The sequence below is a fragment of the Canis lupus genome, chromosome 36 (genome assembly GCF_003254725.2).
Source record: "Canis lupus dingo isolate Sandy chromosome 36, ASM325472v2, whole genome shotgun sequence".
In the NCBI taxonomy this organism is placed as follows: Eukaryota; Metazoa; Chordata; class Mammalia; order Carnivora; family Canidae; genus Canis; species Canis lupus.
Window position 1 is genome coordinate 14,094,346 of NC_064278.1, and position 21,806 is coordinate 14,116,151.

At 38.5% G+C, this 21,806-nt stretch overlaps 1 protein-coding gene across 1 annotated transcript in view; it reads right to left on the minus strand.

The window, feature by feature from the left end:
- LRP2 (LDL receptor related protein 2) overlaps positions 1-21,806 on the minus strand; it is a 196,484-nt gene that overhangs the window by 14,321 nt on the left and 160,357 nt on the right. The window contains exons 60-70 of the mRNA XM_035698279.2: positions 20,999-21,115; positions 20,000-20,137; positions 18,373-18,495; positions 14,516-14,644; positions 9,878-10,009; positions 8,624-8,755; positions 6,659-6,802; positions 5,092-5,257; positions 3,303-3,431; positions 1,860-2,080; positions 871-1,047 (exon numbers count right to left, since the gene is read on the minus strand). Coding sequence (XP_035554172.2) covers positions 871-1,047; positions 1,860-2,080; positions 3,303-3,431; positions 5,092-5,257; positions 6,659-6,802; positions 8,624-8,755; positions 9,878-10,009; positions 14,516-14,644; positions 18,373-18,495; positions 20,000-20,137; positions 20,999-21,115 — 1,608 coding nt within the window. The remainder of the gene's footprint in view (positions 1-870; positions 1,048-1,859; positions 2,081-3,302; positions 3,432-5,091; positions 5,258-6,658; positions 6,803-8,623; positions 8,756-9,877; positions 10,010-14,515; positions 14,645-18,372; positions 18,496-19,999; positions 20,138-20,998; positions 21,116-21,806) is intronic.

Consider the following 21,806-nt stretch of genomic DNA (forward strand, 5'->3'; position numbering starts at 1 on the left):
GTGAAGGATGAATTAGAACACGGAGACCTGATGAAGCGTGACCCGCAACTAAGAAAATGGGACAGTGGGGAGGAGGTAGAAATGCATATAACTGACAGGTTTTTAAAAAATATATTCTTATTTACTCATGAGCGACACAGAGAGAGAGGCAGAGACACAAGCAGGCTCCATGCAGGGAGCCCAATGTGAGACTCGATCCCAGGTCTCCAGGATCAGGCCCTGGGCTGAAGGCGGCGCTAAACCACCAAGCTACCCGGGCTGCGCGTGACTAACAGTTTTAACCTGAGGCTCATGTAGCTCAGGATAACCTGACTAGCCTAGCCTTGGAATTAAAAGAGTATGTAGGGATCCCTGGGTGGCGCAGCGGTTTGGCGCCTGCCTTTGGCCCAGGGCGCGATCCTGGAGACCCGGGATCGAGTCCCACATCGGGCTCCCGGTGCATGGAGCCTGCTTCTCCCTCTGCCTGTGTCTCTGCCTCTCTCTCTCTCTGTGACTATCATAAATAAATAAAAATTAAAAAAAAAATAAATAAAAGTGTATGTAACACCGATGATGTGGATGAAACCCGTTGTAACCCACCTACACCTAGCAGGGGGTGGATGCCTACTGGATTCTGTGGTCCAGAAGTATATACCTGTAACTCCAACGAGGACTGAAATATTTTTACTTCATATCTGCTGGTGATGTACATAATTACATCTGACCTCCAATTTTATCTTTCTGTGGTCAAAATGGTTAAAACACACACACCTTTCATGCACCAAGAGATCAGACTATTATAATCCACTACCACTTTCCAATAATACAGCCATTAATTTGAAATAAGGTTTCCAGATAATAAGGAACATCTTATTCCAAGGTTGGGGTTACCTGATCGATCATATCTATGTTGATGGAAGATTCGAACTTGAGTGAGCCATGGGTTCACCATCAGCATTTTCTCTTTCTCATCTTGCCCAAATTTATCTTGCTTCCATACTTCTCCCTTATCCTTAGATATCCAGTAAAACTGGCCTTCAAAGATGTCCAGACTATATGGGTTCATTGCTGCTTAACCACAGAGGGAAACCAAAAAAACAAAAAACAAAAAACAAAAAACAAAACCCAAATTATTGAATAGAAAGTTCCCTACCTCTCTTTTATATCAGGTGTCATTATGCTTGAATTAAACCCTAATACAATGCCTTGATATTCCAGGAACATTCAGGCAGACCTTCTATACATGTGACCACAACAGTGTGCTATTTGGGAGATCAAGATGACAGACATTAAACTAGATTAATGCCTGCTGGTTTATGGCAATTATAGAGAACCTGCTCACTTTCGAGTTGCTGATCTAATTTTATTTCTGGACAATAATTTGAATGGCAGAGATTCTGGGTCTTTTTCTTTGAACATAAGACAGCACTTGTCGGATAAAGCTGATAGATAATGGATTGCTGCAATTCTGCAGAAATCTGGATAAGAAAACAGAATGTTTCTTTCCTTCTAGATGTTTCCAGTTGTACATAATAAACAACTGAGCATAATAAAAACAAATGGGTCTAGAAGTGGTTAGACATGGATTTCCATTGGTACGCATGAAATGCCACTTAGGGCACTCAGGGCAACTTAACAGGAAACTAGGTTATTTCAATTATCTGTTAGTAAGAACACCTTTTAAAAATTATGTTAAAAGGACCAAAAAAACCTTAATTATTGCTAATAGATTCATTTGCATTTAAATCAGCAGCTGCGGGTTGGAGGGAGTGGTATCTAAGAAACTGTATCCAATGAAGATCACATTGCTTCTGGAGAAAATGGGCAGATACTAGAAATATACTTCGTGGTTATATATTAAATTCTAACCCATTTCTAACCTGCATTTGCAACAATTCTCCTATCAGTCCCATCATGTTTTATAGTTTCAATATTGTTCTCCTTGAAGTCACTCCAGTAGATCCGGTCATTGTTCAAATAATCAATGGCAAGGCCAGTTGGCCAACCAAGGTTCTCTTGAACCAGGGTTTTCCGATGCTGTCCATCCATCCAGGCAGACTCGATTTTAGGTTCTCTGCCCCAGTCAGTCCAGTACATAAGCCTGCAACAGAAGGTTTTCTCCTTTTAAGATTTCATCTAGTGAGGCGTCTCCACTGAAGCAGAGCATAAACTTCCAACAGGGAAATCAACTGTTTTTCATAGAGGTCTGGGTGCTAAGTGATGCTGTTTTTACACTTTACTTTTTAGAAGATGGGGTGAGAAGAAGAGGAGCCAGTGCATCTGTGGTCTATCCTTCCTTAAAACTTTCTCAATAGAAATTGCCCAGCCCTGTTCAAGTATATATATTCAGACACTTTAAAATGTATAATTACAAAAACTGTTCATTCTTCATAAAATATTTATTGAATGCCTATGTGTTAGCAGCGCTATCTTGCATTTGAGATGCATCAGTGAATAAAATAAGGATTCCAATTTTAAAATGGATTATTTTGCATCCAATTAATAATTATAGGAGAATTGCATAGGCCAGGGGTTACATCACTTCAAATACCCGGAAAGGACCAGGCAGGCAATATAAATGAGCGGAGCACAGCAGTTATGAATATCAAGTGATTGTGAGAGCAAGGCCTTGTCTAAAAGTTCCAGGCAATACTGCATCAAAAAAGGTATCCCTACTGGGGAACCCAAGTGGCTCAGTTGGCTAAGAGTCCAACTATTGACTTAAGCTTAAGTCATAATATCAGGGTTGTGAGATCAAGCCCTGCATCAAGCTCCAAGCTGGGCGTGAAACCTCTCCTTATCCCTTCCCCTCTCCCCACCTCTCTAAAAAAAAAAGAAAGAAAGAAAAGAAAAAGAAAGGCATACCTACTTAGTATTATCAGTTCTGATTTTTCAAGCCAAAAATACAGCATATTTTTTAACATTTTTTAATGTTAGTAACTAAGTTTTCAAAACCTTAAAGCTCTGTTTAGTCCAATATAGCCATATTTAGCCTACCAGCCACCACTTTGCAGCCTCTAGTCTACACCAATCATCAGGTAGAGACCAATTCTTCAATTCTATTGAGAAATGCATGGATTTTAGACCAACTGGGCTATGCAAAACGTGTGGCCAGAGGCCTTCCCCTTACACAGTATCAGTCTGAAGCTTGGCTAGTTCTAAATGATCCTTAGGGCATACTATAATTCTTTAAATTAGTCACAGATACCATTCCAAAAAGTCCAAGGACAATTTTAGTACCATTAGGAAAAAAATAAAGACATAAATTTTTAAAAATCCACAGGAAAATATCTAGAACATGAAAGACTCCTTCAAGTACCTACCCTAGTTTGGGATTCACAACCACTGCAGCTGGTTGATCCAGTCCAGTGGAAATCAGCCACTTTCTGTACCTCCCATCAAGTTTAGCCACCTGGATCCTTTTGCTTTTGGCATCTGACCAGTAAATATGCCTAAATTCAAAGGGACAAAGTTAAATATCTATAAAGTGTAGACTGGTCACTTCTGAGGGACAGGTTTGAAGATGAGAGCATTCAGTTTGGAAGCTGGGGCCAGTAAGACAACTACTTCGATACCAATGAGCAGATGGGAGTCGCCCTCTCTCAGGAATGCCCCAATCTTCAGCCAAGGGTTTTTGTAGTTACACGTGGAAGAGTAAGGGATAGAGGAGGACTCCTGCCTCATCAGCCATGATCAGTGATGACGGTGTGTCTCACATCTGGCATTGCTATAAGACATGTACTTCCAGGTGGGAAGTCGTAAGGCACTGTTTAGCTGGCCCTTTAATTCCAACTATGAATCTGTTTCTGCTCAGTCAAGAGCCTCACTGGAATCAACTACAATCAGGCATCAGCTCTAAGGATGAGTGGAAATTGCCTTTCCAAAAAAAGAAAAAAAAAAAAACTTAGCAAGGCCATCCTGCCTTATTCCACTACTAGGGTGGCACATCTCAGTCTCTTATGAGAAGGAAGATTTCTATCAGCTTCTTCACTCACTCGTTCATGAAGGCTGAGAAAGGAGTAAAAACTTCAAACATGAAGACAGATCTCCTATTGCCTGGCTAATTTTCAGAAGGCAGTGCTAAAGTCTATAGAGTTTCAAGTTACTGACTCTCCGAGGCCTTGATTCCGGATAGAAAATGCTGAAATGAGTGCCCTGATAGCCTGTGGGCACAGCAGGGACCTAATTAACTTCTTCAGAGATGTTCAAGTCTTCCAGGAGCGCTAGACAAGTTGTTAAAAGGTGAAAATTAATTTATGTTGCTAATGACTCTCCAGTCTCCCAGAGGGCAACAAGCCCCTGAGCCTTCCCTCTCAAACATTTTTTTATTATTCATTCATTTTCAAGGAGATGGGGAATTCTATGAATGTTTGAGCTCTGATCCTAACATAATTGCTTTTCCATAAATGTCACTTACGATGCAAGGCTCTTCCTTGAAGAAGTGGCTTATGAACTTTTCCACATTGGTTTGCATTTCCTGCGTCTACCTGATAATAAACCTACTTAAGGTTCATATTTAGGGATCATACAAAATGTCTGGCTCTGGTCCCTGAGGTTCTAGAAAATCTAAAAGAGCAGAACAAAGCTGACACCACTATTAAACCAAACCCAAAGATTAAACAGGAAAGTCAAATTTCCAATCTGTTCAGACAGTACAGCGTGCTGAAAACACAAGATGTGTATTCCTGCTCCTCCAAATAATTACCATAGAGAAAAATGTTTCATCTCAACTGCTTTGCTGGAAGAATTGGGAAGCTGTTCCATTTCTTCACAAAATGAATAGTGCTACCATACTGAAAGTTATAATTTTGGAATCCAAAACTCTGTTGGATAAGAATGCTTTCCCGCATATAAAATCTTGACCTTGGTGCTTTCCCAAACTTTTTCATGGAATACACAGAACATAAGAAATGAGAAGGTTTATATGACACCTCAGGGTAAGCAGAGGTGGTTACTGGGGCTAGAGCAAGCCCAGGCATCACCCAGCTGCACCAGTGCCATGTGCTACCCATAGTTGGACCAGCTTAACTCACATGCCATGGCAAGCAGTAGGGAGGTCTGGCCAGGAAAACAGAATAGACAAGAGGGGAATGAGGCTATGGCTAAACTTACCTTCCAACCCAGTCCACTGCTAATCCATCTGGTTGCATTATGTATTTCAGGTTCAGGTTAACTTTTGACACGAGATTATTAGTACCAGATTCAAAGTTGGGGATGTAGGCACGTTTGATAGCACCAAAATCAGAGCCATGCCCTAGCACAGTATAATATACAACACCTGCAAGGCAAGACACACAGTTGAGTTCCATGTTAAAAACATCAAGTAAGGGTGGAACTAGGGTCTAATTAGGTGAACTACCGTTCATTTATTGACATCTCTACTTCCTATAAGAGTAATAATTCAATTACACTGATTTGATCAAACCTCAAGACATCATACTTGAGCTACTAGCTACAAATACTTTCAACTGATAGCTTATTGATACTGACTTAGCTGTCTCTATTTCAAGGTAACTTGCTAAAATATATTTCAGCCAAGGGGCTACATATTCTCATTAGGATCAAGTTCTAGTTTCCCAAACAAAATGTATAGATAAACCAGGGGCAGGCTATTCAATAACCTGTAGTAAAGGAGCTATGTAGATGAGGAGTCCTATTTTCTGTATAGACTAAAGGAGAGTAGACAGCAAACAACTTAAAAAGCACAGGAAGACTGTGAAGGTCTTTGCCATTCTTGAAGAGTTTATTGTATTGAGTAAGTGTGTAAACACAGCCATAATAAATCTTACATAGCATAGTTACTGATAGTTTGCAAAGCACTTTCACATCTGTTTTCTCATTTCATCTTCAAAGAACTCTCAGAGGTAGGCAGGCAGACAAGATTACTGTCCTTACTTTACAGATAAGAAATGGAGAATGAGATAATTGTTACAATTATTTAAGGTTATAAAGCTTAAGAGATGAGGGTAATAGGCATAGAAGATGAGTTTTCTGATTCCTGCCTCATTACCATCTCCCACACACCCCACAGAGTCATGAAAGACTCAACAATAAACATTTTTCATATTTTCATCCATTGAACTAAATTTCTAAAGCAACCATTGCATACACTGTACTAGATGTTGGGTCAGATGCTAGGCTTGCAGAGTTGAATTAGATTCAATCCTGTCTCCAAAGAGCTCATGGTTAAAATTCAGGGAGAAAATTATGTGGAGAGCTGTAACTCAGTGTAACGTGCTTTAGTAAAAGCACATATAAAACACTATATAGGCTCATGAGTGAGCAATTATGGAACTGTGCCCAGGAAGGATTATAGAAGATGTCAGAGGAGATGACATTTGAACTGAGTCTTTGAAGTTTGAATAGAAATTTTGAAGGGTACAGTGACAGGGAAGAACAGTCCCTGCATGAGCAAAGACAAAGAGATATTAAATAAAGGGATGAGGTGGTCCTAAAAGGATAATCCCCAGAGATGGGAGAAGGTTTGGTTAAAAGTTGAGAAAGCTTTGCTGGAACACATGGCCACACTATGCCCACACTCCAGAGCATGCTGGATTAGGAGGAGCTTCCTCTTCCACTCATGCAATAAAATTCACTCATTAAAAAACAGATTCTCCAAAGACCTTACAATTTAATAATTCAATTAATATCGATGACAGATGCCAAAGTTCATACTCACTGAGACCTATGTCTTCAGGATCCCAATCATAATCAATAGCCTGAATACGTTCTTCGCCTTCAAGATAATCTGAGAACTTCTCAGATGAGAGATTATATTTTCGAATCCGGACATTTTCGGGCAGTAGCAACAAAGGAGGGTTACCTGTAAAAAAAGACAAGGGCTGCTTTATCTGTTTGCATTCTATCTGAATTCTTTTTTATAGAAAGTAGATATAAAATAGCATTTGTTTGGTTTGGTTTTTTATTTAAATTCAATTAATTAACATATAATGTATTATTGGTTTCAGGGGTAGAGATCAGTAATTCGTCAGTCTCATATAAAATCCAGCACTCATTACATCGCATGCCTTCCTTAAGGCACCCAGTTACCCCATAAGTTTTTATAGGAATCTGACTACCTTTGCTAATTAATAGAACTAACTATCCAACTGGGGTGGAAAATCTGTGACTATGGACATTCTTGTCTCCATTTTCAGGTGGAAAGCTAATATTTCTGTTAGGGATGTTGTTCTTTACTCTTTGTCCTCTGTGGGTAAAGGTTTAAAGCAAGACAAGACTGAGACCCCTAGATAGTGTCCTCTTTTCCACTGATGTTTTTCTTTACTCACTGACAATAAAATAGACAAGATTATAGACAATCTCACAGAAGAAATACATGTACAGTCCTACTAAAAGTTTACCAGGATGTCCTCATTCCTTACTCTTTACAGACAGATTTTATGATTTTTTAGCAGGTAATCAGCTCCATGACTCAATTCATCTTCCAGCTAATGACAAAAACAGCTTGTTCTTGTTCTTACCCAAAGCAGCTATTTCAATGGTGACTCATCCTGAGGTGCATTGTCTAGAATTTTTAAATTTAATTTACTTTCATAATGTCAATCGAATCTCATTTGAGTAACTTTTGAAAGTTCACTTTATATATTTCCTCTGTCTTGACATTGTGTTTTATATGACTATGAGCATTTATTTCAGTCATCTCCTTAGTTAAAGACTTAAATAGTTTTTAATTTGCTGCCTAATTACCAGACCAACTGCTCAAATGCCTTTACCCTAGTTTTCATTTAGTGTCAAAAATGTTTGGGGGGTAAAATATTTAAGTATGCTAATCAGATGCATGCTTTAAAAGCCCAATTTGTATGAAGAAATTGAACAGCCATTTTACCCTTAATTTGCAAAGTAAAATGTTATTTCCTTATCAAATTCTTTAAACTCTAGCACAAATTTCAAATTCAAATCTATAAGACTTGTAAAGACCTATAACCCTTGAGGGGATAAGCTGATTTAGATCAGACCCTTGGAAATTTGAACTATATAATACTTCTGCCACACAGTCTTTCTCTTTTGTCCTTTCTATTTAGTACTTATTACTGCTTTCTATGAGGCCCAACTCTCAGATACCAGCATTAACCTAAGATGTAGAACTAACAATTGAAGTTATAAATGAGCCAGACTTTATCTGTGATCGGCAGCCCATGAACAGTAAAGAAGATTTATCAACAGAATGGCCTTGATTTGCCCCAAGTGAATATGACTGTTTTTTGTGATCCATTTTGAATCATAGGGCCTCAGACCTTGATCTTGTAGTGAGAACTGGAGGGCTTCGTTAATCTGTCGACCATCATTGGACAACAAAAGCAAGCTTTTGTTGTCTTAATATTCTGGAAGGCAACATCTTATCCAGTTTTTGAAGTTTTACCAAGGTGGACAAGAGGCTCAGCCCAGAATAATAAATAACGCTGACTCCTATTTTAATTCCTATGTATTTGCGTGGGATTGTAGTTATTGTTTTCATCTGGCAAGAGAGAGGAGAGAAGAGGCTGGATGGGCATTGGAAAAGAAGTAGCTGGTGAATTAACAATAAGACTCTGAGAGTGTAAAGTTTATTTTCTGGTATACTGTAATCATCAAAATTTATTTCTCTGAAAGTCAACTGATTAATCCCAACACAAACCCATCATACCATCAGCAGCGCATCGTTTTCCATACTGGTCACTCACAGACCTGAAGCCTTCGGCACAGGAACACTCATAACTTCCTTTGGTGTTCTGGCAGTTCTGGGGACAAACCCCAAACTGCTCACATTCATTGATGTCTGCAGATAAAATAAAAGCAAATATGCAACATCTGCTCCCAAACATTCCTTTGAGGCCTCGTTCCTGTTTAAATCCATAGTCATAAGCAATGAAGCCTGAGGAGGCTGCAGATGAAGATAAGCCATGTTGCCATCATTTGTGGAGCACTTATTAAGCTTCAGATATTGTTTCACATGCTTTTCAAGCTTGTGCCTCATTTAATTCTCCAAAATGACTGCAATATGGACAATTCTTAAACCCAAAGTCCCAAAGAGAGTAGGCAATGAAGACAGGGTTCGACTGCAACAGAGTGACTATGTGAAATAGCAGAACAAAAGTTCCACTTTTGGAGAGCAGCTGTGTGTTGGTGTTGCATGGTACCACCTCCCTTGGCCTAACTAGTTTCAGGAAAGGGACTTGTTCATTTGGTTTCTTCATTGAGTTCTTAAGTTTCAGCTTCCAAAGAACAAAAGAATGGTCTCAATCATCTGAGTATGACATGACACATCATGAGTTAGAAACAGCCAATTCAAATAATGAAAGACACTTAAAATGATACTCATTCCTTACCATCTTGATAAGGTACCTTCCAATTTCATACATTAGATCTCACTTATGTCTAGCATAAGTAGGTGTGTAATAAATATGTGTTGTTGGACTTTGAGGAAGAAAGTAAAACTTGTGTTTATTTATTTTTTTAATTTTGATCTCCCACACTGATACAATAAGCAGTCATCATTTCCAAAGCCTTAGGAAATCTTACCAATTCCACAGACATTACTAAGAATGAGCTATCTGCCTAACCATCTGCTAGGGACTGGCAAGAGAGCATGGAAAAAAAGTAATTGGCATTCCCAAATGTTGTGGATTTTTTGTTCATGACCCAAGAAATTAGTGAGCAAAACCTTAACATTTGTCATCATTGCTTATATACATCATGAAAGTACAGCTTACAGTCTCAATCAGAACTGATCATCACCCTCTAACAGTATAATTATTGGTGCACTTAAGTATTTTAATGAACTAGAACCAAGAGTTTAGTTCTATTAAGGGAATTAAACAGTGGTTAATAAAAGAGAATGAATGGAGAACCTAAAAAGTATGAGGATCTCCTAATGGGAATTGTAGGAAATATACTCTACCGTCACAGGAGTTTCTGTCCAAAATACTGGCTTTGAACCCAGGTCTACAGGAACAGATAAAGCCTCCTTCATTTAACTGTGTACAATTTTGTTCACATAGATTCTCTGCACATGATCTTTCTTTTCCTGTATCTGGAGAAACAATCTTAGCATTACAAATGAAAGACATAAACCTATTTATCCCACCTATCAAACCCACCTGACATGTGTATTATATGACATCTCAAGATAACCTCTTTCTGTAAGTCTTTGTAGAGGACCGAAGGCCTTTGTATTCAGATATCTGGTAATGGACTGGATGTCATTTATACAATTGTATATAATGTTAGATCCTTGAGGCAATCTTCCCTATATTCAGCACTGCTAGGCTTCCCAGGGCATCTAATTCCAGAGTCCAGAACCATGAAGTCAGGGGCTCTTTAAAACTGTAACTATCTGCTCCATAAACATATATATATATATATATATATAGTATATAATATAAAAATAATACACGTAATATATATCCTATTAGATGTGTAATAAAGGACACTGATACAGTTTAGAACAACATAACAAATAGGAAATTATAAATTTATAAGAAGACCAGTTGAGATATGTGTATACATATATATCAAGTGTTAGGGCACAGTAAAATGCATATAGTTATAAATCATACAACTACTCTAAGAACCATGGGTGGCATACATGGAAAGAAATTTTGCAGTAACATGTATGAACCAAGGACTTTAAAAATATTCATACTCTGTTATCCAGTTATTCCATGTTAATAAATTTTCCTTCAAAAAGAAAAAATGTGCAGTATGATTTATATGTAAGGATTATAAATTGTTGATAAAATTTTGAAAACAATTTGAACAATTATGGTTTACTCTATTTTATCAAATCTAAGTAAGACACCATTAGACTCTATTGATGCACCATTTTATGTAATGCTAAAATAGAAAAACTGTGGGACTTACACTATGGCAAATTATCAATTGAAGAATGATCCTTGTTTCAGAGACATTTAAATGTGAAAATAAACACGCATCTTACAATCAATGAATTATGATTATCTACATGAGGGACTGCTAGGCAATCATTCAAATTCATGATTTCAAATGATACTTTTTTTTTAAGATTTTATTTATTTACTTATGAGAGACACAGAGAGAGAGAGGCAGATATAGGCAGAGGGAGAAGCAGGCTCCCTGCAGGGAACCTGATGAGGGACTCCATCCCAGGACCCTGGGATCACAACCTGAGCCAAAGGCAGACACTCAACCACTGAGCCACCCAGGACCCCTCAAATGATACTTTGACATGGAAAATGTCTATAACAAAAACGGAGGATAAGTCTTTTATGCTAAAGATCGAATATATCTTAAATTTTTTAAATATTAAATGATTTTTGCACATCTATGCACAAAAAAGACAACCAAGGTACATCAAACTTAAGACTAGTTATCTTTTAGTTTATGGGATTCAAGTGATTTTACTTTTAATATTAATATGTTTTCTGGACTTTATAGCTTTCATAATCTAAAAAAAATTCAACAATAGTTGAATATGAATAGTACGAATAACCTTTGTTATCCCTGCTGTTCTGGGGTCCAGATACTCCAGGGCAGACTTTTAACAGCTCAGATTTCATCCTCATACTTGATTGCTCATCAGTGCCCTGAGTCCTTATCTCTGTCAATATCTGTCAAAGCCATGTTTTAGCCCAGGAGACTGTAGTATCTCCTGGTTCAATTCTTCCAAAGCAAAATAGATTTATATCTATCGGTCTCCTACAGTAGGAAATGAGAGTCCCTTAAGGGTATGATGACCACTTAAGTATATGTGGTTTAAACAGACTAAAAACATTGAGTTTCAAAAAAGAAAAATAACCACAAAATTAGCACAATAGCATTCAGTGAAATGCTGCCTCTGGAGTTTATACTTCAAAGCTATATACATGAAAGCCTTAGTTTAGCTCTTAAGAACTACACATTACTAAATAAGTCTATTCAGATTTTTTATTTCTTCCAGGTCAGTTTCATTGTTTTCTGTCTAAGAATTTGACCATTTCACCTAAGTTGTCCAATTTATTGACATAAAGTTTCTCATAGTGTTCCCTTATTATCTTTTAAATTTCTGTAAGGCTGGTAGTGATGTCTCCTCTACAATATTAATAAATGTGACGTGTTTTTATTAATTTGGATAGTCTTAACCAGTTACATAATCTCTTTCAGTCTCGTGTATAATTAGACTCTATAATCTCCTCCTACGTATAAAATCTATAACATGACTAAAAGGTCCAGAAGGTAAACATTTCTGGACCAACTGCTCCCCTGAGTGACTTACACTCTTACGAAGCAAGAGTCCTTCAAACAAGAGCAGAAGCCTTATAACACTTTAAGATTCTTCCTCAAGTGAGGAACTTATAACTTCTTTCAATAATGATCACCATCTTAATCCACAAACAACAGATATATCCAAACATATGACACTCTAAAAATAGTAGTCTCTCCTTTCCTGATCTTAAAATACTCTTTAAAAGCAAACATATGCCCTGAACACTCGATCCTGTTTAAAATGAAAAGAAGAGAAGGGCAAGAAAAGAAGAGAAAAGAAAAGGCAGTGGATTAGTAGCACCCAAGAGCTGGTATTTGACTAATTTGAGAGAAATCAAAAGAGAGCACAAACAGAGCAGAGGGGCAGAAGGAGAGGGAGAAACAGGCTCCCTTCTTGAAGTAGACTCCCAGCTGAGCAGGAAGACTGATGTGAGACTTGATCCTAAAACCCTGGGACTATGACCTGAGCTGAAGGCAGATGTTTAACCAACGGAGCCACCCAAGCACCCAAGAACTGGAATTTTGAATAAGAATTCTAGTCTCAAATTCTTGACCCACAGCAGTAAGACTGATTTGCTATCACATACTCACTTAATACCCAAAAAGAAATGCTCCTTCTATACCTAAATTAATATCTATGCCATTTATTTTCTTTAAATAAACCCAGCTTTTAATCAAATGTCATTTGAATTAAAAGCACTGTAGCCAATTGTAAGCTTTTTAAATATCAACTAAAAAAGGAACTAATATTTGACCCAAGCCCAACTAGAAAATACTCCAAACTCCTGGAACAGTTCACTTATCAGCCTCAGCACCAGAACTCAAATCTAACACCCAGTTTTGCAAACCCTGTCATGTTCATGCTTTTTAAAATATTTAACCAAGTCACATTACTATGTCAAAAATTCTAGGCCCCACTAGGAAAGTGTGTGAAATAAAGGGCAAATCAATGCATTTATGACCAGTTATCTTCCTTTGCAACTCACACAGGAGAAAAGCTGCCAAGAAATCCTTGGAATGTCTCAAGAAATAAGCGATTAAAGCCCAAGAAGTGGAAAATGTGTGAAGCTAACTAAGATGACTAAGTCACGGGCTCCTAGAGTTTGAAGAACTTTTTTATCCTATGAAGAAACTGAGGCCAGGAGAGGTCAGTTGATGCCCAAAAAGGCACAGCTAATGGCAGAGGAAACTAGAGGCCAGCTCTCCTCATCTGGAGTCACAAGACTATTTAAATTCTGCCTCTGCCACTCTGTATGACCTCAAGCAACTTCCTTAAGTTCTCTGAGATGTATTATACAGATAGACATAATAATAGCAACCCAATGGGGTTTGCTTGAGTGACAAATTAGATAATATATGTGCAAGGATTTCATAAGAACTCTGAAAGACTAAAAAGGTGTGAATTATTAACATGTAATTCTGACATTTCCATCATAATATTGAACTAGAAGCACCTCTTGATTGTGTTCATCATTCTTTTCCTACACAAAGTCCTCCTTCTGCTTTAAAAATAAAAATAAATGTTTCTCCCGAGGTACCCTGTGACATCCTCATCTTTATTAATTCCCCTTAGAAGCTTTTCCCCTAAGTGCCAAAGGATACTGCATTTGGCTTAAGGTGAAAAAATATACAGACAAAAACAAAATACATAGCTTTAAGATGCTGGGAGGCACCTAGTTAACTGGGAGGAGGTACTCTGGAGTTAAGTAGATCAGAGTTAAAAAAAAAAAAAAAAGTAGATCAGAGTTCAAATCCTTACTCAGCCTCTGGATGGCAAAAAGACATGCAATTTTTTCACACCTGTAAGACAGTTTCCTTATTAAAAAAGAAACTTAGGGGTCCCGGGGTGGTGCAGTCTGACTCTTGGTTTCAGCTCAGGCCATGATCTCAGGATAATAAGATCGAGCCCCATGTCAGGCTCTGCACTCAGCATGGAGTCTGCTTGGGTTACTCTCTTCCTCTCCCTCTGTCCTTCCTTCTCTGTGTGCTCTCTTTCTCTCTCTAATGAATAAGAAATCTTTTATTTTTTATGAATTAGAAATCTTAAAAAAATTGAGAGAGAAAATAATACCCAGCTCATAGGATTGTTACAAGGATAAAATGAGATGATTCATGCTCAGCACATATTCAGTGGTTAGCACAATGTCTGGTGTAGAGAAAATGCTCAATAACAGGTAGCTATAGGCTTGACTGCAGTTCAGAGCACAAAGTAAATTAAAGAGAAATACATGGTTATCATCTACTTGATGTTATTACATGCTTTTATTAGGTACACCTGAGTTACTACAATGAAATACAAAAATAAATATTTACTTACTGCAACCCGTTTCATCAAAATGGTCACCACAGTCATCGACATCATCGCATACAAGATTCTGTGAAATGCAATGTCCATTGCTACACTTAAATTCATTTTCTGTACAAGGTCTAGAGGTCGAAGCTAAACCTGTAATTTAAGAACAAAAGTTAAAGTCAAAGTCAAAACTTTCTTTTCTGTGGAACAAGATGCTTCCCTCTGTGGCAGACAATTAACTGCTCACAAATAAGCTTGTGCTTTCCCACATTTCCCAGTCTCCTTTGCAGTTTTTTGGGGATCATGTGACTAGTTCTGGCCGATGGGTGATGAGTAGGAAGCCATATATGTCGTCTCTGGACTGAAGCAATTAAAGCCCCTGTGTCTCCCTGCTTTGGCAACTTTGGAACCCATGTGTTTCGGGTGGCCTAGTTATAAGATGGAGAGGCTGGGCAACCTGCACTGGCCTTTACCAGGGTGAGAGTCTTCATTAGGTTCCACCACTGAGAGTTTGAAATGTGATGGGAGCAGAGTTAGTATTATAGTTCTGAAGAGTATAATAGTATACTATTCATTATACTATACTGAATAATTATTCTGAATAGTATATAGTATATATGTAAGGTACTTCCGTAATAAAAACCTAAATTATTTGGCACTGCCTTCACAGTCAGGAGGCAAGCAATGAGGAAAGGCATATTGGAGACAGGAGAGATGGAGACCCATACTATGCAAAGGCAATGCATTAGGTAAAAGTGTCACTTTGGAAAAATTGGAATGCAGACCACACTTGCTTATTGAACACGTCAATAAGGGAAAACAGGTGAGAAAACAGAATGTTAGTAGTGTGCACTGCTTCCCATTACCTGAGTTTGGCAAGGTAGTATAAGACAGAGGAAAACTCAGGGTAGAACCAGTTAATTTATAAGCAGAAATGAAATAAAAGAAAGTCCAGAAATTTGATGTGTGGGAGAAGCTGACTGCATTTAGATGCCAAACAGTAAGATTCTATTTCTGAATTTAGAAGGCTTTGAGATACAAATACCCAGTGAAACCTCTGAGTTGGATGAAATGACTACCCATCTATATTTCTAGGTGGCCTGAATTTAACTGATGATTGGTTGAGATAAAGATGCAAGGAAAACAAAGCAAAGAAATAAAGCAGGTTCAAAAATTGTCACAAAAGAAACACTAGGTGAGGTTATTGACTTTTAGAACTGACTGGAATCAAATGCATGAAAAGTCTGCTCAATTTCAACAGAAACATATGACCAAATGAATCAAAATACTGTGACTAGAATTCTAAAAAAGCCTTGGGCCCCCAACCTTTCATAAGCAGGGACTGGTTGAAAGCTGTGCAGCTCTTAAAAAGGGCTTACTTAAAAAAAATAATAATAATAAAAATAAATAAAAATTTTTTAAAAAGGGCTTAATTCTCCTGCCCTGTCTTCAGTTAAAGAGTAAAAAAAAAGACAAGGAAACACTCCCAAAGGGTGGAGTCAGAGACAAGTAGGGCCAATAGACAGAGTCACTCCTCCAGAACGGAGTCATGACCTCTTCAGTGAATCTCCTCCACTCCCCACTGTAGTGGTCTTCACAATGTCCGCATAAGGTAACCATATAGTTTACTCTCCACCTTGATTTGCTTTTGAGAGTAAAAGGGCACCGGTAATAATTCCACCAGGGCAACAGGCATAAATCAGACCTGTCCGACGCCTGTGGCACCTTTGCCCCTTGGTACCTCAGAACTGCTACAGATTGGTGAATTCCATGAGTCTTTAATTCTTTCTTGCCCAATGGGAATCTTTCTTTTTTTTTTTTAAGATTTTATTTATTTATTCATGAGAGACACACAGAGAGAGGAAGAGACATAGGCAGAGGGAGAAGCAGACTCCCAGCAAGGGACCCAATGTGGGACTTGATCCCAGACCCCAGGATCACGCCCTGAGCCAAAGGCAGATGCTCAATTGCTGAGCCACCCGGGCATCCTGAAATCTTTATTTCCATTATGCTTTCCCCGATCCACCACAATCTATTGGGGGCAGAGGGGCATAAATAAAACTTGTTTATTAGTTTATGTTTCTTCAGACCAAGAGGAACCCAATCTGCAATTGACAGCAGGACTACAGCCTATCATCCAGAGCTCCTGGATTTCAGTTACTGAATGGATCTCAGTCGTGTCCCCTATAGACAGGTTCAGGGTGTTCTATGCATGGAAAGAAAATTGTGAACGGATTTTTAGTGACACAAGGGTAATTGTGGTAGAAACCACTGGTATTCATTAAACATCCATGTACTTCTCTACAGTCTCCCTTGCAGTTAGACTGGGGCCATGTGGCCAGTTCCAACCAAAGGACCACAGGCACAAGCGAGATCTAGCACTTCCATGCCCAGGAAATTAAGAACCTGTGTGCCTCCTTCTGCCTCAGCAACCTCAAAGACTATGTGTTGCAGTTGGCATCATTATAGGACAAAGGAGAATTGCCTCATCCTCAAACTTTAAATCAGCCTCTGCTACCGGGGCGCCTGGGTGGCTCAGATGGTTGGGCATCTAACTCTTGGTTTCAGCTCAGGTCATGACCTCAGGGTTGTGAGATCGAGCCCCACATTGGGCTCTGTGCTGAGCACCGTATCTGCTGGGGTTTCTATCTCCCTCTGCCTCTCTCTGCCTTGTGCTCTCTCTCAAATAAATAAATCTTGAAAAAAAATTCAATCCCTGCTACCTCAAGCCATTTAAATGCTGTGGTTTGTCTGTTGTGAAGGTAAGTAATGATTCCTTTGAGTAGCATCCTACTCTTTGGGAAGAGTAAGTTTATCACCCCTTTTAGCCACTGTCAGATTTGACCACATGCAATAATTGTCTGGCTCCATAAAAAAAATGGCAACAGTAATAAAGGAAATGGAAAGAGAAGGGGAGAAGGGGAAACCTGCTCAAAATTCTAAAAATGTTTTTATTTCTGGGTTTTCATCCTTTTGTGTTATGCCTCAAGTAAACATAGGAACAATGTTATAACCATAGGTTCACCTCTGCCCAAAAACCAAAAAAACCTTAAAACAGTTCCTTCTAGTAGGAGAACTGGTAGTGAGCATTCTAAGGTCACATCAATACAAAGGATAGAAATGAGAAATATTAGCCATTTGTCTAAATTTTCCCAAATAGTATCCTTTTAGAGAATAAAGTAATTGGAGTCAAGGGAAATCATTTTCCTCACGACTTTTCTCTAGGTAAATTACCCAAAAAATTAATCAACTCTCCCCTTCAATGGATAGATCTTAAAACATTCTCACAGTGGGAAAGCACAGGTTTTTTTCAATATCTGAAACATTAAATGCAACCAGTTTGAAACTCCTATCTTAAAATAATCCATTATTTTTCTCTTCTGGGAAATTAATTTCCATTTTAAAGATGCATGTAAGACAAGCTCTGTTAACACCAGTGCTGTCTTATTTAATGTGATCTTTTCAGCTGGGCATTAAGAAGTTCATATGCCTAGATTAACAATTAGTATCTCTAGGCTGAAAAGTGACCAAACCTCGTTTTTGAAAATAAATAAACCATTAATTTGTGAAGCGTGAGGCAACTAGTATTTAGTGTTTGTCCTCAATTTTCTCCAAAAATCCTTTTTGAATACTTAAACAGAGACTAAAAAATTAGGGGACTTGCTCAACTGAAACAGTTTTTCAATAAATAAGCAGGGGAGAGATGCATTGGAGTAACATTGTGTGTTTATGCGGTCTGTAAACAGTTGTCAACAGAGATCTGCCATCATAGATACAGTTCAAGCCTCTACAGAAAAAACTGAAATCCCAGAGGTACATTTTGCAAGCTGCAGACAACTCTGGGGGCCCTTAGTTTTTCCTTCTTTTTCACTTTTGCTTACACTGCTCCTCTTTCTCATCGCTCCCATCTCCACAGTCATCCACATGGTTGCACAGCTCATGCTTATAAATACAGCGATTATTGTCACATCGGAACCGGTTTGGAGACTCACAGGACACATCCACTGAAAGTAAAGATGGAAAAACAAAAGTACAAGTTAAGAGTAGAACATAAGGTATCTAAAATGCTCCCATGCCAGCATTAGGTTGGCTCCATTCATCCATTCATATGTTCATGCAATTAACCAATCGACAAATACATCCTGAGTATCAAGCACACACCACAGCACTGTGCTAGGAACCAGTACAATGCAGAACAAGAAAGGCATAGTCATTGTCCTCATAGAACTTTCATTTTATCAGAGAAACAGACTCTGCAAATTAACTGTTCAATGGCAACTGTGAAAAGAGCCACAAACTGGACCTGCTATGATAGCATCCATTGGGGAGACCGGATATAGATCAAGGGAAGAAGGGATCAGAAAAGGCTTCACTTGGGAAGTGAGTCAGGAAGGAGCATAGCAGGTTTTGGACCTGAATCAAAGTCTCTGTAGCCAGAGCATGGAATGAGAGGGACGATGACAAGCTATGAGACTGGAGAGGCTGGCAGGACCAAACATGAACTCTTATCCTAATAGTAAGGAGGCCACTGTTTGCTCCTCTGACTACAATTGTCACTGACCCTCCAGAGTATGAAGTTTCACACCATGACAGACTTTCCTTCCCGAATTCCCTCACCTCTTACGTTTAAAGTCACTATTTCACAATCAAACCCTGACTCATCTTGTTGTCCAGAGATAAACTTCTAGCTGATGCTTCTGCACCTATGAGGCACCTAAAGGTAGAACCCAGGTCCCTTACTTGTTTGGTACCAGCGCACAGCCCTCTGTGCACATACCAGGAATTGCATGAACTCGACACACATGTGTGTTCTTCCACATGGAAAAGTTTGGCTGCTTGATTTTCCTTCTGCTTTTGCACCATACACAGGAGCAAAAGGAGAAACTTGTGATAAGGTCAATTGAGGGAAAAAAATCAGATCCAAGAGCTGATTCTTAGAAGTATTGTTAATAGAACTGTTGCAAGAATACTTTTCTGTGAAAGATGTGCAACATTATAAACCAGTGCTGGTCACTTTTCATTGTGGCTGTGTCTCTGCCTCCACTTTTCAATGTGGCTGTAGGCACAAACTCCTCCCAAAGAGGCAGCAACTTCCTAAGGACTTCTCTGAACATTACACAGGCTTAAGATATCTTTCAAGACCCGTCAAGCAAAGCAAAACATGGTTAGTTCCTACCAAGAAAAGAAGTGGCTAGAAAAATGTGGAGATACCACTGTGAAAATATAATGTACCCTAATTAATGTTATCTGTAGAGAAGGAAATACTGACACGGGATTTTTGTCAAATCCTTGGGCTAAAAAGGAACAGGGAGGAATGTTTACCTAACAGCCCATGTTCCAAATAGCAAACTGGGGAAGAAGACCAAGTAAAATCACACTGATGATGCTCATACATCCAGTATTCAGAAATTGTCCAACTGCCCGCCGGCATCACATGCTCCATACAAGAAATGTTGAGATTTCGCCAGATGACACCACTCCCATACCCGCCCTTTGTCTCCCTCTTACAGCACAGGTGAAGTTCTTCATCAGAACCGTCGCCACAGTCATCGTCACCATCACATTTCCAAGATGACCTGACACAAACGTGATTTTTACATTCGAACATAGTAGCTGAGCAATATGCACCATTGGGGAAGCGAGTGGCTGTTGGTGGAGAGAAAACATATTCAAATGATTAGAAAAAGCTACTTGTTCTGGAAAGTTAGCCTGCTATTTGTCCGTTAGCTCTTTCCATTCTAGCCTGCCCTTCCTTATTCAAGATGTACTGTTGCCTTACACTGTCTGAAATTATGATGAAATACTTCTTAACAACAGTTGTCCAATCCCAGTTTTCAAAGACATCAGTCATTCCATGGATAGTGCTGGACTTTCTCTTTTTAGGCAAGGGCACTCTTCAGCTGTGTCAGCACTGGCTTTACCCACCATCCATTTATATAATTTCTTCGAAAATAGGTTTTAAGATGTGGCAACCACATCATTAATAACATCCATCATAGATAATAACAGTTAATATTTATTTATTTATTTAGTGATTCATAAAGACTAAAATGTGAATGATCATATTGACCTTCATTTTTAAACTTTTTTTAATGCCATCACACAATTTGGAAAAATGTTAATGCTATAAACTCAGTATGTTCTAATACCCATTTCAAGTTCTTGATACCTCTTTATACATTGCTTGAATATACTTGTTTACCTGTGGGGTTTTTTTTCAATGAATGATTTGTATGATAGGCAATAATATGTAAGTATTTTTGTTAGCACAGATATTTAATATATTCTCTCCTTAAAATATTGAGAATGAAACGCACTTGAATGACTGAGGAACTCTCTGTGTGTGGCAACTCAGACCCAGGGGAACTGATAATTACCAATGAACACTACGTGGAAAATCCCTAGAGCCTTTTCATCTAAAAGGTGGTGGCTGATGGAGAGGTGGGGTCTAAAAGGCCATGTCCACATATTTCAAATAAACAGTACCATGGGTGCCTAGAAACTTACGACAGGTGGCTTCATCGGAGGCATCCAGACAGTCAGCAGTTCCATCACATTTCACTTGCTCAGACACACAGTGTCCACTCTGACACTGAAAATATCCAGGTTGGCAGGTCTTCATCTCTGAAGAGAAAAGACTGTCATTCCAGCAGACCTTCTCATTCTCAGGCCCATGAAATATAGTAAGTACTTCATCACATTTTTATCCACATCCTGTGACTGGCTTACCACAAATGCACAACTTGTGGTTAGCAAATGAGTAAAGTCCCCCCATTCAACACATGGAGATGGAAGTACTTATCTCTCCTCTATTAAATAATCTCCTCTATTAAATAATCTCTATTAAATATTAAAAGAAATAAGCTTTTTCTCAGAAATCTGGATTTCCAGACCGAACCCTTCATGAGTAAAGAGCTATAAAAATCACTTGGGGTTTATGATTTCTATTTTAATGCCCTGACCTCTACACCAGGGAGCCATGGTGATATATCCCTCAGGGCCACTTTCTGGGGAACAGTAGGAAAAATGAATGTTTTTGTTGTTGTTACTTATAAGAACACAGATTAAAGTATGCTCCTAGGAAATATTTAAGTTAAAATGAGATTTTTAAAAATCTCTTGCCATTTTCTTCTATTATTAATCAAGACGGCTATAAGTTAAGAATAAAGCATAGAAACTACAGAGCAGAGGGTACTGTGTCATGCTAAGGTTTATATATTACATAAATGACACAGAAATTGTTTTACTCTTTAAAAAAAAAACATATGAACTCTCACATGAAGTCCTTTCTCCCGTCAAATACGCTGACGCTAGT